The 16,010-nt window shown below is 41.2% G+C and overlaps 1 protein-coding gene across 2 annotated transcripts in view; it reads right to left on the bottom strand.

Annotated features, from left to right (window-relative positions):
- LOC311260285 (transmembrane protein 65-like) overlaps window positions 1-16,010 on the bottom strand; it is a 42,558-nt gene that overhangs the window by 9,058 nt on the left and 17,490 nt on the right. For both annotated transcript variants that reach the window (XM_084357938.1, XM_084357937.1), the window contains exons 3-6: window positions 15,146-15,190; window positions 10,704-10,771; window positions 9,861-9,915; window positions 3,578-3,620 (exon numbers count right to left, since the gene is read on the bottom strand). In XM_084357938.1, coding sequence (XP_084214064.1) covers window positions 3,578-3,620; window positions 9,861-9,915; window positions 10,704-10,771; window positions 15,146-15,190 — 211 coding nt within the window. The remainder of the gene's footprint in view (window positions 1-3,577; window positions 3,621-9,860; window positions 9,916-10,703; window positions 10,772-15,145; window positions 15,191-16,010) is intronic.

Raw genomic sequence — 16,010 nt, 5'->3', positions numbered from 1 at the left:
CTGTGCTTCCTGTCTGTCTGTCAACTCTCACTGTAAAGGTGCACATCAAACTAGAATGGCACTCAGTAGAGCGCATACCTCCATCAAGGCCAGAAGTCACCTTTAAATCAGTCAAGTCTAATCCAATATCAAATAGAACATATTTAAAGGTGCAATATGTAGTGTTGGGGAAGAAATTGTATTCAGAAGAGACATATCTTCACTGACTGAGTTTTCGTAACTGAATAAAACTGAATAAACAAACTGACCTTAAAGGACAACACAGTTTCATGCTGTTTATATTTGGCGGACCCTGCCACCTTTCCAGCTTCAAATAGTGTTTTGGGGACCTTATTTTCCTCTGAGAACAGCTTGTTTCAGTTATGGGAAAAAATATTTCTGAGTTTGTATTATGACCTCATTAATACTGCAATTATTAAAAATTAAGTGAGTTGACTTACTTTTACAGAAGAAAAGAAAAAGTTAATGAGGTCTATTCTGGGCCGAGACCCATCCTCCATCCAAGTTTTGTGGAAATCTGTTAAGTAGTTTTTGTGTAATCCTGCTTACAAACCAACCAACCAACAAACAAACTGACACAAGCAAAAAAAAAAAGTGCATTTCCACCAAACAACACTGTTTACATTGTCAAAGGGTACAGTAGATATTTATCTAAAGCATCCAGTTTGATCTAAAAATACACCAACACACATGCTGGAGGACAGGGATGAATCCAAAGCGAAGGGATGAGACCAATGAACGATGAATTTCTTTGAGCCTTTCCAGCAAGCGTAAACTAAACGATGAACAGCATGTTAATCAATCTCAGTGCTTTTAATTAGGCTCATTCGGGCAGGTGAGAACAATTTGAACAGGACATCATCATGACTCCCCGTCTGCCTGAAAACGGGGCTCTTGATCCTCTTCCAAGTGAACAGCAGTGCGGTTTGTTAGGAGTGAGAACGCAATCCAAGCCAACTAAACAAAGCAACCTACAAAACATGCACATTTATGGGAACAAGGACAGACTCACAGTTCAGGTATTTTTACATCTGCTGTTCGAAAAGACACTAGATAGGTTCAGAACAGCAAAGAGTACATAGAGTAGAGAGTTGCACTAGTTCATTAATTGATTTGTGAAGCAAAAATGTCAAAAATTAGTTTCGCCTTATCGAAACTAAATAGTTGCTGGTCTTCAAGCTTTATTTTGATAGGAAACTGAATATGTTTACAGTTTGGACTGTTCAGGCAAAAACAGTTTATGTCACCATCAACACGTTTGCAGTAAAGAGGTATCTGTGGTCTCCTCCTCTGTCAGCATCAGATTATCAGCAGAAAGTCTCCTGGGCCTCCTCCTCGGCTCTCAACTGCTACTAAAGTGCCACCGACTCCCAGCGTAATATAAAGCACTGCAGTGTTTTATACCCGAATGCTTAAGTCTTTCCTCTTTGAAATAAACATAAAACTCTGATGCGAATGCAGCAGTGAAGGCCACCTGCAGGAGCTCCACCGAGACTCAGACAACAGCCTTGACACTCGCTGGTGTAAATCTATCAAAATAAGAAAAAAAAGCCTCTCTTGTCTGGTTTAATCGAGTCTCACCTTGACAAACTGACCACAAGGGTTCTACTTTCCAATTATGATTGAGTGGCAAACACAGACACACACACAGAGGTAAAACTGTGTGTGTGTGTGTGTGTGTGTGTGTGTGTGTGTGTATGTGTGTGTGTGTGTGTCTACTGGGAGCTTTTACAAAAGCCAGAACAATTTAGCTAATCCATCACACTAAAACGGTGCAGAGGCAACAGCACAGTCTCTATTATTATCTTTCTACCTGTTTGCTACCTCGTCCGTTCTGCTGAGTCTCCCTGAATTTATAGGGAGAAAGCAATAATCTGTTACATCCTAATTATCAACCAACAGGCTGCTGGTGCCACATGTTCCCAGGCCTCTTCTATTACTGTAGGTATTATGGTTGGTTAAACCAAAGGAAGCTGACTATGATCCATGTGACCACTGGGAGGCTCTGAGGCGCATCATCGTCATTAATCAGCTGATGGAAGTTGGTGACAATCATTTGAAAGGCCAACAGCTGAGCTCAGACCTGACAGTTAATGTTCTGATTCAGTTTTACTTAACAGCATTAAGACATACATCATTTTGTAGGAAGGGAGGATGAAAGCAGAGAGAAGCCTCTAAATGATTTGTGCTGTTTTGTTTCTGTCAGTGGAAACAAAATGAAAATGTAGAAAGCTGGAGGAGGAAATCAGAGATCAAAACAATACGCTTGAATCCTGATTTTTGTTAATGAGGAGAGTTTAAGCGAGGTTTCATATTTTTTCTTGTGAAATTGGGGTCGACAATAACAACAATTATCCGTGTTAAACTAGAGTAGAGAACAAGTTATTAGAACTGTGTGCACAGTGATGCAAAACACATTGTACTTCCCGCAATAAAGCATTTAATGTAAATAAATAATGTTGCATCAAACCTTCCCAAACCCCCAGTGCAACAAAATCCAATGTAATACCAGTAAATGAGGAACATAGTCTGCACAAAATGTCGTTTATCAAACTGAAATCGGTGTCTTTGTATACTGACTTATTAAAGAGGAGTACAAACGCATCCAAAAATCAGGTTCAACATGTTCTACAGGATGAACAAAGTGATGAATATCCTCTATATCTGTCAAAAACTGGCTGCATACTCCTCTCTTCATTCAGACACACCTTGTTCAGACTCTCTTGATTTAATCAAACCACATTCATAAGTTAAAGTTATTCGCCTTTTCTTATTCATGGTAACATCTATTTTTATGCTCAGCACAATCATATTCTTCTTTACTCTGGGACACAATCCTCTGGTGTATTTCATTCTCTCCCGTGGTGCTCGTGCTTATTCAACCTCCGGCTAGATTCAATAGGCTCATTATGTTTAATGCTAAGACATTTATTGTGTCTTTACTGAGGGGAGTTCCAGCCAAGCAGTTTACATTTCTGCAAACCACTGACTACGTACCATATTGACGTTACTACAAAACGTGTCACGTGTCACATATCATGATAACACTACATACTGTATTCATGACTTGACTTTCATACTGGGACAGTGGTTACAGGTTACAGGCGAGCATGTAAACGTGACACCACAGGGTGTCTGTGGCAACCAGCATGTCTTTTTAGCCAAAACATGATGTTTTTGTGCCCAAGTCTAACCAGATCATAAGCACAACGACTTCACAAGAAAAAACTAAAAATTGAACCTAAAGAAATGTAAAGTTGCAGCATATAAACTGTTGCCAACATCTATTCTGGTGATTGAGTTGGGAGTTGAGTGGGAAGGTCACCTCTTCCATTGGCATTTAAAAAAATACTTTTTAAATCACATTATGTGTGAAAAAAAACACTGCTGCTGATTATTACTGTAATAATCTGTGTAATTTCTGATTCAATTACCACTTTAATATAGTTTTTCATTGGTTCATCACTTGAGTTAATGAAGGTATGAATTCTGAACTGAACTTGAATGTCCGTCCTTTGTCTGTGTGCTTCTGTGTGTGTTGGTGTGTGTTTGTGTGTGTATGTGTGAATTGTCTTACCCTAACCCTGCCAGATCAGACACCAGGTTGCCAAGGGCAGCAGCTGCGGAAAAAATGCGAGAAGAGAAAGAGACGTGATTACATAATGAGCACGGCTTGTATCGAGGGCAGCAAAAAGGCATCAGACACAGAATGTCTGGAGTTTTTCATCGTGGGAAACAGAAAATGACGACACACGCTTCCATCCACCACTCAGAGGCATGTGACCGGAGTCATCTGCCAGCAGATATTAACAGGTTACCCAATTTATTCCCCTCTTTAACATTATATGAAAGACTTGACAACTGCTGAGCTTCACAAGATGCGATATACTGTTGGTGATGACGTCTCCTGAAATCTCCTGGGTCCTTTTCAGACCGCAGTGACTTTATTAAAGCATGTGTCTGTAACAGATGGTGAGACGTTGACCCGCAGCTATGGAGAGAGACGCCAATCAATTACCAGTATCTCCATATTCCTACCTCTTCTTCCCTTAGGTGCAGGATGAAATTACACTATAAGGTACCTGAGCAGACTCTGGATTTGCAGAAGACAGGAGCCGAGCAAGAGGCAGCAGGTTTGGATCAGTAAGCACACTATTTTACCCACATGCCGGTATTTTCCAACTCACATTGACCGTTTGGCGATTGGAAATAATATATTATTATGAACATTTTTACCATAATGACCCGCTGGCAGATGCAGGCATACAATTCTTTTCAAAATGTGCATATTCACTGGGAGAAATAAGAAAAGTACTCAGTCAAATTACCCTGTCATTATATTAGTCTGTCACATCGGCCGTTCATTTCAGGCAGATGTAGATATGTCATTTTAAAAACTTTAATTTTTACTTGCGTTGTTTTGAGGCAGCTCTCTCTGCCTTTTTCATCGCCTCTCTGATTTCATCGCTTGCCGTGTTTGGTAGTACAATTTGTCCACGGCCCGGCAGGAATTGGTAGCTTTCCCTGTTACGCCGGTAAACAGGAGGGTCCTGCTCTCTGCGCGTTTGCGAGCAGACGGGACCACTTCTTTATTGAGTTCTCCGTCCTTATTGGATAAATTGAGCAGGGAAACCAGATGATGTATTTACTGCATGAGTGGGCTTAAGAGAAAAGGCTACTGGGCTGCTGAACAAACACTCTATAGCAGTGATTACTTACAGCAGCTTTAAGGGAGAGCGACTATTGTTAAAAGCATATTAAAACAAATCACATTGATACTAATAATAGTAAATCATGCACAACAACTTCCTTACGATCAATAAGCAGAAATTAGGAGGTTATTAAGGGAAAACTCTTAGTAATTGTAGAATACGGTCTAAATAAGGCATTCATGGGTGTTTTGTAATGACTAATAAATAACAGTGTGCTGCTAATATGCATGCTAATAGGGAACTAGTACAAAGTTCCCCCTCAATTCTAAATATATAAGACACAAAGGGCGAATACGTGTTCGTCAATTATTTTCAGCATGTTTGTTTTCGCACAGTATATGATGGACAACCGCAATGCATTCTGGGCTCATTAAGGATGCAGAGGCACTGCTGAAGCCCACATGGCTGTTGACTCGCTCCCTCAGCCTAATAACTTCACATGAATAAAGTGGAGCAGCACTTCAGCGAGTGCCCAAAGAGAAGAGGATGAGGGCACGCTGAAATGACTAATGAAGCAAGAGCAAGAAGTGGATCTGTGTGCAGTTATCCCCGGATATAGTAGAGTGAGTAGAGAGGAGCCTGTGCCTTGCCTGCACTCAATCTGTTGTCCACGACCCTGAGTTCAGAGTACTGCTGCAGCTGCCGCAGTGGCACACCCTCGGGGGGACGGACACAAAGCAGCAGTGCCATCTCTGCTGAGGGATAATCTCCATACAACTCCTGCAGGATGTCTTGAGTGCTTCCATGCAACTGACTAGATCTTGCGTCTGCTGACAATCTGTAGTGGCGCATCTGAACAAAACACTCACAGTACCTGCTCCAACTTTAATAAGCACAGAGGAATTGAGATAAGACCTTTAATTAGTGAAGTCTGTATGCGATGAGATTTAGGGAGGTGTTGTTTACTGTGTGTCTGTGACCCTGACCTCGTTGAAGAGACCCGGCCGACTAGTGGAACACAGCATCACTGTTAATAAGCTGCTGGTTGGTCTGTATTTAGCTCCAGTCAGGTCGTGTAAGCTCGTTGCTCTGTGAGAAGCTCTTTGGAACGGCTGCAAGTTTCTAATTCTTGGTGGATCAGTCGGTGCCAAGTCACACAGACTAGTTTTGTGCTAAATGGGGAGATTGTTCTGGAGATTGTTTGCATGGGGCTGGATCCAACTCTGACTGGCACTCTGCAGCTAATGAAGACTGCAAAAAAATGTCTCTGTTAAATGATTTCCCTCCTTTTTATGGGAAATGATCCTAAAGATGCCTATCCTAGTCTAGCCCACACACCAAATTATTTATTGCCTGCAGATTACCTGTAACTACCTCTATTAGCTGGAAAACACAATGAGTCCATAACATTTAGTCTCACATCATTATAGTTCTTTATTTCCTTATTTGGGAGGCTCCTAACTGGGCAAACATGTCAATCAATAGGTCAGAGCTTGGCAGCCATCTTCGGTAACCTGCAGTTCTGGGAAAGATGAAAGCATGAAAAAGCATCTATGTCGGTGCCATTTATGCACAGACTACTGTGTTTTGGACTAAATATGTTAGTGAAATGAATCTACTGGACGTTTGGGAGTAAATGAAGACAGCTTTGGTTGTTACACTACTGAAACACCCAGAACCTTCACCCGTGTGTTGGTGAAACTTTTTAAATGATTGTTTCTAGACCAGCCTAGTTGTTTGAATGTTGATTGTGCCTGCCTGAAGTGGTTCTCTTTTATCTTATCATGAATCTAAGCTTTCTAACAACGTATGGCATGACTTTACACATTAAGTGAGACTATAACCGTATTTCTCACTAACTGTCTGGCTGCAGCAGACGCTAAAATCAATATTTCTATGGTTAGTTTCTACACATTTCAGCATTGAGAGACTTTAAGGTTGGCATGAGTCAAACTTTGTAGTAGTATGACTCCAATTCGACTCCTATTTTTTTGTCGCATTTGTTGTTGCCATACAATCTGTCCTCACTCCCTGTTGTACTGAAACAAGGTTGTCGGTAACCTTTCTATTTCAGAGAAAAGCTCAAATGTAGTAATGTAATAATGCGCCGTCATTATACATCATACCTCTGCACAAGCCCCTGAGGAGGCAGATGTAATGGAGAGCCCATCAGGCGTCATTATGTGGTCAAGCTGCTCAAATGTAATTACAAGCCAAGCTAAGCTGACTGCCTGTAACTGAGCGCTCTTTCTTGCTGCTCAGCCCGCCTCCACAGGTCGCTGAGACGTGCAATCACACAAACTCATACAAAACCAGCTATTTTGAAACGTTTGCAAGGATTTACATTGTCAGCTTGCAACAGGTTATCTTGTAGACGGAACCATCTTGCCAGGCTTCAAGCTATACATTATACTGGCGAGAGAGGCGACCGTTGGCGGCCTCAAAGAACGCCACTGAAGGCTTTTCTAGATGGAAATGATGTTTTTTGCTCTTGTCTCAACTGGCTTCAGCAAGAGTTTTATGTACCAACTGGCTCCACTGATTGGTTAGTTAGCCTTTAATAGATACTGATAGACAGATGGCTCATCCAATTAGATGCCAAGTACTCCTTGAAAAGAGCCTGCCCTTTTCCAAACAGTTTCTAAGGACGACTTCCAAGATGGCTCTGTGCAACAAACCATCTGGGGCATCAGACTGCGTAACAGGTGCTTTTACAACATTCATCGAGTAGTAAAAGTCTTGTACTTCATCTGTCACTCTCGCTAATTAGATGAAAGGAAGAAAAGGAAAGGTGGAGATGCACGAACTGTGTTAAGCTGGGCTAAATTTGAGTACAAGGGTCAGGTTTCATATTTTGGGGCTGGATTTTCACATCTGGGTAAAAACAAATTATCATCATACTAGTTTCTCATCTCATCTATCTCCATCTTTCACAGGAACTTTTTAAAAACTTTCTTGACAACATCAGAGATGCTTCCCGCAAGTCTATTAAATGGTCGAGAAATGGGCTGTGAAATAACAAACGGCATCCTTTTTATGCATGTCCCTTGCTTTTGTCTGCAAGGCTCACTGGCCAGCTGTAGGTCATCAGGTTCACACGCTGAGAAATGTAATGTTGTGAACGGGCAACATGCACACACACACACACACACACACACACACACACACACACACACACACACACACACACACACACACACGTGAGCGTTTAAAGTATGGGAGGTGAGTGTGTAAACTGGTTTCAGATCAAACCAGTCGACTTGAGGTTAGAGGGAAAGAAAAACCAACATGGAAGCATTTACTCAGTCTGGTGTGTTAATGCAGGATGTTATTAAGTTCAGAGAGCTGTTTTACAAACATTAGTACTTATAATCATGAGAATCTAATAAAAACATGTGGGGAACTAGGAAGGGCATGAGTCTTTGAACGCAACTCTCTGCACTCTCATCTTGTTGTGATTTTTTAATGGGCTTAATCTCGTTTTTCCACATCATTACCTCTGTTTAAATTATGTAATTGGTCCAACTGAGCAGGAGACCATTTTCTGACCCCGCAGCTTCTATCTTCAGCTGAGACACATCTGCCTCTACAAAGTGTGTGATTGGTGGACTTGACTACAGACTTGACACGAGAGCTAAATCACTCTGGACCGGGCTGGATAACTGCAGCCTCTTGATTTGCAATGTCCCCAATGTAGCAGGAATGAGCAACAGCAGCACTGCTGTGAAAATGGAGACTGACTGGTAGAAACTGGGTTGTGGAAAGAGCAGAAACTCCCTCTGTGTTTTCTCTGCCAGTGGCTGTGTGGTAGTCTCAATTTAATTTCTGCGGCACGGGCTCGCTTTCAAACCTGAAATTGAAAAATCTCTTTATGCCACTCAGAGATAAAAGACTCTGCCTGTCAAACTACGACCAGCCTGTCGGGAAAAGGAATCCTACATTTTCTGCCTCAGTTTGTAACCTGATAACCCTCTTGTCTATAAATCCCAGCCGGAGTGAAAACGCTTCTTTGGCTTAATCAAAATTCCGATTTTAAATTTAAAAACGGGTTTGAATTGTAAATGTACAAGAGCAGGATTAAGATACACGCTTGTCTGACACGTGAAGTGTAGATTCAGTTCCCCGCTCTCGACAGTATATCCTGAGAGATCCATCTCTGCTTGCTTCAGTCCGAACCGGTCAAGTTTTCGTCATCTCTGCAGTTCCCCGGGACGTAGAATAAAACAGCTCGGTGGCTCTGTCTCCTCTGCTCTGTTACAGCATCTACTTTGACTCCGCGAAGTCTTTTAGACAGATCAGTTAACAAGAGACACACACTGCTGTCACCACCAGCAGCCACAAAGGAATTACCACAGGAAAGGTAAGACTTGCAGAGTAGAAATGGGATGCCGGCTCCTCTCACACTCTTCTTCATTGACATCGAAGTAAAGCGACCGAGAGGGAACAGGAAGAAATAAAACTGTGATTTCACTACGGCTGGTTATATTAGCATAATGCATTCCCACACCAGCTCCTGTCCACATTCACATTCAGTGTAATGTAACATAATAGCATAGGTGATAACATTAAAATGCAAATGTGCCTGTTTGAGCTATAACTGGATATTATTACAGCCATTCAATCCGTGTGTGAGCTGGTCACATTTATGAAATCATCATCGTGTAGAGCAGCCGGTGTCACTCTCTTTCTCTCCTTCTCCTGTCGCTAATGTTTTCTCACTTTCCTTTTTTTAGACCGGTGTCACAGCAGCGGTCAGACGGTGAGTTTATCATTACGGCTTCATTATGGGATGTGATTTATATCGACACTGAAAATGAAAAAGCCTCCTTCAGTTTGGGAGGAGAGGTCGGAGTCCAGTGTGATTTGACTTACCATCACTCTAATTAGGAAGCAGGCAGGAAGTGCGCCAGCGAAAGGAATTTCTGAATGTAAAAGTGTCTCTGAAGTAATAGTTTGCATCAATTGCTTCAACATTGTTTCCCGAACACGACTGTGATATGAATATTCAGTCATCATCTACTCAGCCCCAAGCTGATGGAGAGCTTCACAGCAAATTAAGGAGAGAATTTGCTGTGAAGCTCCAGAGATTTTTGTGGACTGCAAAACTTCACCCAACTTTCCATCTGCATGGAAGTGAGCAGATAATGACTGAATTTTCATTTTTGGGTGAACTGTTCCTTTTCCATTAGGATGATGAGATTCTCTTACCAGCCATAGTTGAGATGCCGAGAATCACGCCGATAGATAACTCGATCTGTGTGCCCTGCAAAACACACACACGTAACGTAGAAGTTAGTGCGTAAGACAGGAAAGCTCAGTCTGTCATTCTGTAATACAAACCATCAGTGCAAGCTACAAGCGACATAGTCAGACCTTTGCAGCAACTTTCTTTAAAAAATACATTATAACCAAATGCACAAACTCTTCACACATGAGATGAATCCAACCAATAAGGCTTTTTTCAAGTTTCACATTTCAATTTTGCCACTTGTGTATAATATCTCCATTTTCTTTTCTTTTGTTTTTTTGTCAGACTATTTCATTATTTTCCATTCAAGATTTATCTCCTTTGTTTGTGTGTTCCCACCTCCTTGCAGAGGCCCAGAGAAGATTTCATCATCTTGGTGTTAGATAATCACCCTGCTGTGCAAGCACACTTTAAATCAACTTGATGAATTCATTCTGAGATTTCATTACTTCAAGAACTTCACAAAGACATAAAGAGCGGGGAGCTTGTAGCAGGAAGATTACCGAAACTTGTATAGGATGTTTAAAGATAAAGAGAAAAGGAAGGACTCAGAGCGATGAGGGACAGACTGCCAAAGTATGACTGAGACTAAACAGGAAGTATACCGAGGCATAACTGCAGTAGCATCAAACATAAAATATCTATTTTTCTCATTGTCCTTCCACGCTTCCATCTAAAGCTTCCTGCAGTATAACATATCCTTTATTCACAGGTTTCCTCTGTGGAAATCAAACTCCGAACACAGTAAATCTCTGAGCTGCGGGGAGGCTCAGCACTACAGTGCATGAAGCTGACCGACTTACAGCAACAATCATGATGCAGTTGTCCAGAAATCCAAATCCAACGAATGGGAGCGCATTGTGCAGCAAAACTGTAAAGAAAGAACAAACACAAACAACACGTCAGAGCAAACAGGAAGTATGCAGGTCACGTTTGAGACTTGAGATTCCTACGCACAATTTTTTTAGCTATACGTTATATATGTTCTGATGCCTAGAGTTCACTACTGTGTCTAAATTGTGCCAATGTTTTACTTTGGTACGTGCTTTGCTAACAAAACCACAAGATAAAGACAATTCCCCAACCCTGTGGGCTCCTTATATATGAATATACATATGAAACAAGGCACATGAAACTAGGGCTGCAATAAAAAGTACAACTATTCTCATCATATCACTTGTTAAGATCTATTTGGGAATAATTAATCATTATAGCAGGACTGGGGTGATTTGTAGGGGAGTGTGTCTATTCATTACTTTATTATCCAATTCAATTGTTCAAGAGTGATTGTGATTGGTTTCTCACTGATGTCACTCACAAGCAACAAACTCCCAAGAACCCTTAAATCAGACTCAATTATGTCATCAGACAGACTTCTCTTGTGGGTTAGTCATGGAAAATGAGAACTGTAAGTTTATCAGGTAGCAAATAAGTTGTGGCATGATCATTTTCACAGAACTCAGACAGTAAGTTATTATACTGTATGTTATTTGTAGCGCTGTCGAGGTCGTTGGTACCGCTGGCCGCCTCACAGCCGAGCAGAAAAAGTATTTTCCTGAACTGTAATGGGTTTCACTTTTGAATATTAAAAAAGATTTAACCTCGACCTTTCATGGAAATTGTGTTATCAGTATCAAGCAGCTCCATTTCCAGACCAAAATAGATTTATGTATTAGATGCATAAAGAGATTCCTATGTGTGTGTTGTGTATGTGTGTGTGTATGTATATATAGTGCAATATACTGTTGTTGCTGTGAGATTGTATTCTAAATGCCAGCCACCACCCCAGGAGAGTTTAGTCTTTTCTAGCTAAAGTTCAGTCCAGTTCAAGTGACAAGTGACCCGCAGAAAATTGTTTGCCTGAAACATAATCATTACTGAAAACCAGTTATTTCTCCTGCCGGGCTCTTATTCTGCTCCGTCACTACAAATTAAGAACTCTCAATCTTGCCGTTTGAGCCCTCAGCACACAAACTGACCACACACTCATATCTTAAACACAGACTTTACGTCAGTGCTACACCGGGGGCGACTCTGATTGGATTGTGAAAAGCCCTCCATCTCTTCGTACTCAGAGCTGTGGAATCTAATCCTGGCGTTTAGTTTGGATGCTTCACTGCAGAAAAAACAACCGAGAACAGCAGCGTCAAATCTAACAAGTGATTTATGTGCACAGGAACCTCAACGTCTGTCAGACCTGTCGCCTCTCGTCTCTCTCTTTTGTTTGAAGCATCATCAGCTAGTGCAGTTTAGTGACGACAGGTTCCAAGAGTGCTGCGTTTTGACGTCTCTGAAGGCTTTGTAGCTGACAGGGATCACCACGATACTCAAATTTTAATTTCCTAGTGAGCACCCCTTATCTCTTCTTGACTCAGCTCTTCCAGGCTGCATTAACTGGTTTTTCACATTAAAAACCTTTGAGGACAAAATGTCTCTCAGTGTTTTTATCAAACATGCTGCAGGTTAGAGTAGGAAATTAAAAATGGACGCCTCTGGTTCTAATAACTGCACTCTATGTTGGACTTTTTGAATAAAACATTGTGAATGTTGTGGGAGCATTTTTTGAGTGTTAGTGGGGAAATTGTAATTAAATAATTATGGGGGTAATTAGAAGCGATCTTATTATTTCTTTATGCTTTGAAGAAAAATACGGGCCTCTGATATTGCCCCTGCTGCCACCATCAAGCCGACTTTGCTTATTTGGTGTATACTGTAGCTTTTCTGTTCAATAGAGCATACTCACACGGGGGCCATTTTCCTCCGACGTCACCCTCAGGGGGTGAAGCTCGAATGCTGGGATAATGTTATGCTGCTTGTTTTCTAGGTTGCAAGTTATATAACGGTAGGGAGGGATATCAGGTTATAATTTACAGTAAAACAACATATTTTATAACCCGTTAGCATAAACTACTTCCTACCTAATATGACGGTTTGATTACAATCGAGTGTTTCACTTCATGGCTAAAATGTGCAAGACTAGCATGGATGCCTTTGGAATTAATTGACATCTTTCCTATCGCGTTGTGTTACACTAGCTGATGTTTTTATGATTCTTGTTACTGTTTTTATTAATTCTTTGCGTGTAGTGTAGTTTTGTTCTTTGTGTTCTTGACAATGTTTCTTGTCTCCAGGTCTCTTGGAAAACAGATCTTAATCACAATGAAACTGCCTGAATAAATAAATGAAATTAAATGAAAAAATGTGTCAGGAGGAGTGTAATGACTCAAACAAACTGAATAGATGTAGTTTTACAGTACTGAAAAATGCATGGCATCTGTCCCCACAGAAATCATTGAAATGGTTCACTTCCAGGAGGAGAAATGCAATAAAGCCACAATTCACACACAAAGACTTTGCTGTCTTCAGGAAAATCATGAGTGCCTTTCTTTCGACGCCCTTTCTCCTGTGACGGGCGGCCGAGTCGATATTTCTTTTTCAAGTGTTTCTCCTCTCATGGTGAAGTGCTGTTCCTGCTCTGGCTCTCTGCACTAAAGATAACACAGCAACAGAGAGCAGGGATTTCTCACATGATGTCTCTGTTTTTGCTTATAGTCACAAAGATCTCTCTGTTAAATAAACACAGAGAGAAAGAAAGAAACACAAACACGTTGATATGAACTCTGGTGGGTTAACCAGCAGGTTTTCTGACCTCCCAGTGGGAGGAGAGGAGGAGGGAAATCTGAGGTTATGTCACTGACTGAGCCCCGTCGAGTGAAGTATGCCTGCACCAGCTTTTACAGTTGAGTGCGTGCAGGTGGCTCACGTGTGTGTGAGTGTGTGACCTTCCACTTCTGATGAGAAATGATGTGCAAGACACTATAGATTCTACAGAGTGGAACCTTTTACCGACTGAGATCAAATATTATGGGCTTGTGAGATAAACCTTTTGTAACATGGTTGAAAGAACATACAGTGTCATGTGGATCACAAAGCTTTGGGCAGAATCACTCCAACAGATGCTGTTTAAACAGTTTAGTTATAGGATTTTTCCGTCTTTTAATACAAGAGAAAAAGAATTAAAACGACAGTAATTCCATTTTTTTTTTTGATACTTTGTTTGCAGTAACCTGCCGTCTGCTTCTGGTCAGCTACCTGAGGCTGGTGCTGTGTGCGCAGTGAAAAAATAAAATCATTTTCTCTCAATAAAAACTGTTCTCTCCCCAAAGCTTATGACAAACTGCCAACGAAATGCAGCAGCAAAACCCCGTGTGTTCCTCAGGCTATCGACGGGCTGGTCCACTCAAAAAACACGGAGCAGTCATGGCTGCTAGTGATGAAAACAGAAAACCAATGCACAAGGTGAAGAGACTACAGTGAGCTTAATATACAGTATTGTACTGTAGTATAGTTTGCTTTTTGTGCCAATTCACTCCTGTCTTAAGCCACCTTGTGTTGTCGTTTCTTTCTTTTATTTCATCTGCATTTTACGTTCCTTGTGTCAATTGTTTGTTATCTTTTTAAATCAGTTCATGATCAGACCCTATGAGATTCTGTTTTTTATGGACCAGAGGGAGACTATAAACCCCATCAGTGGAAACAAGCAGGATTATATAAACCATAAACATGGATCAATAAACCTGCTGATCCCTGAATACACAAAAGTGCAGCATCATAAAAGGCCATTAGCTGACCAGACAGTGCACGTAACTGTACACCAGGTGGAGTACAAAGAGTCTGTTTGCACTGAGGAGTTGCTCTTGATAAACTGTAAACCTTATGTGTCAGTATGTATGGATGTATCTTGTGTTCTGCAAACTGTGATGGAAACCACATGGCTCTGCATGATGAAATACCTATATACTGTATATAACAAGCGCTCTGTCATAAAGTGGCAGGAGTATATATTCTGAGTTTTATAGCTTGTCATCTTCTCGCACCTTCTTCTGTATTATCAGCAAACGCTGTCTTCTTATTCAGATTTCACCGTGAATGTCTGTTATTGATGATCACTTTGAGACAAACCTTATGCAATATCTGCTCGTGGAAAACTACAGCATGTTTTCTGCTCGTCTCTGCGGAGAGCACGGAAACAACTCATCAACACTGAACCACAATGTCCTGCTCATTAATGTTAATTAACACTGATCCTCATTAATCCTGCTGGTTGATTGATGGTCACATGAGGGATGCCAATCAAGGCTGTCATGCCACAACAATGTACCCATTTATATCATCACTGTGCATGAACAGAATGGATGAAACATACAGAGTAAAAACTAAGTTTACAAAATATCAGATTTCTTACCGTATCTTAACTGGGCTGCAGTAGGCGGTGCAATTTCCAGCTGCCCTGAAAAAGAAGAGAAGAAGAAGAAAACATGTATTATAAAGCGACTGCATCTCCCATGGACAGCTTCTCTACGGAGGGGAAAAGTCAGCATAAATGTCAGACAGTTCTTAAATGGCAAAGCCTATCAGTCACGACCTTATGAATACAGAGAGAAGAAGTAGGAAAAAGGGGAGAGAGAAGGGGAAAATCATTAGCACTGTGTCAGGGGTGATGAAAGGGAGTCAGACAGAGGAAGAGGAGCAAAGAGCATCTCCCAGTTTACCAGCTCCCCTGAGCGCTGAGCGAGACACAGATGAGGACAAACGTGACGTCAGAATAATGATAATTCTGCTGCCAGCATGGTAGTTATAATTGGAGTGTGTGTGTGTGTGTGTGTGTGTGTGTGTGTGTAGAGACAAACACACAGAGAGAAAAGGAGGAAGGGACAGAGGGTGCGAGACATTTGTTTCCAGCCTTCTTTTCTACAGATTCAATAGGGCTAACATCATCTGACATAACGTAGCGGAAAATAAAATGACTTTACTGAGATCTAATAACAATTTTTCTACATTGTGACACCTACGTTAAAGATAGACGGTGAAGTCAAAGAGGTGTAACATCTTTCTGCAATGAGAGGCCGCAGAGTAAAATGTGTTGGACTGGATGTACCACATTAACACAACACAGGATTACACTGATTTTACGTCTGAAGACAAAAGACATAATCATTTCCTTCCCAGGGTCTGTGAAATTGGATTTGCTTTACAGAGGTCAGTGGAAATGTGAGTCTAGTTCTATCAGTTTCAGTTGTTATTGCACCACTGCAGGGTAAACCAGGCTG

The sequence above is a fragment of the Pagrus pagrus genome (genome assembly GCF_965226575.1).
Source record: "Pagrus pagrus genome assembly, chromosome: 7".
NCBI lineage: Eukaryota > Metazoa > Chordata > Actinopteri > Spariformes > Sparidae > Pagrus > Pagrus pagrus.
Note: the sequence above shows the minus strand (reverse complement) of the source record. Positions and strands in the feature narration are given on the sequence as shown.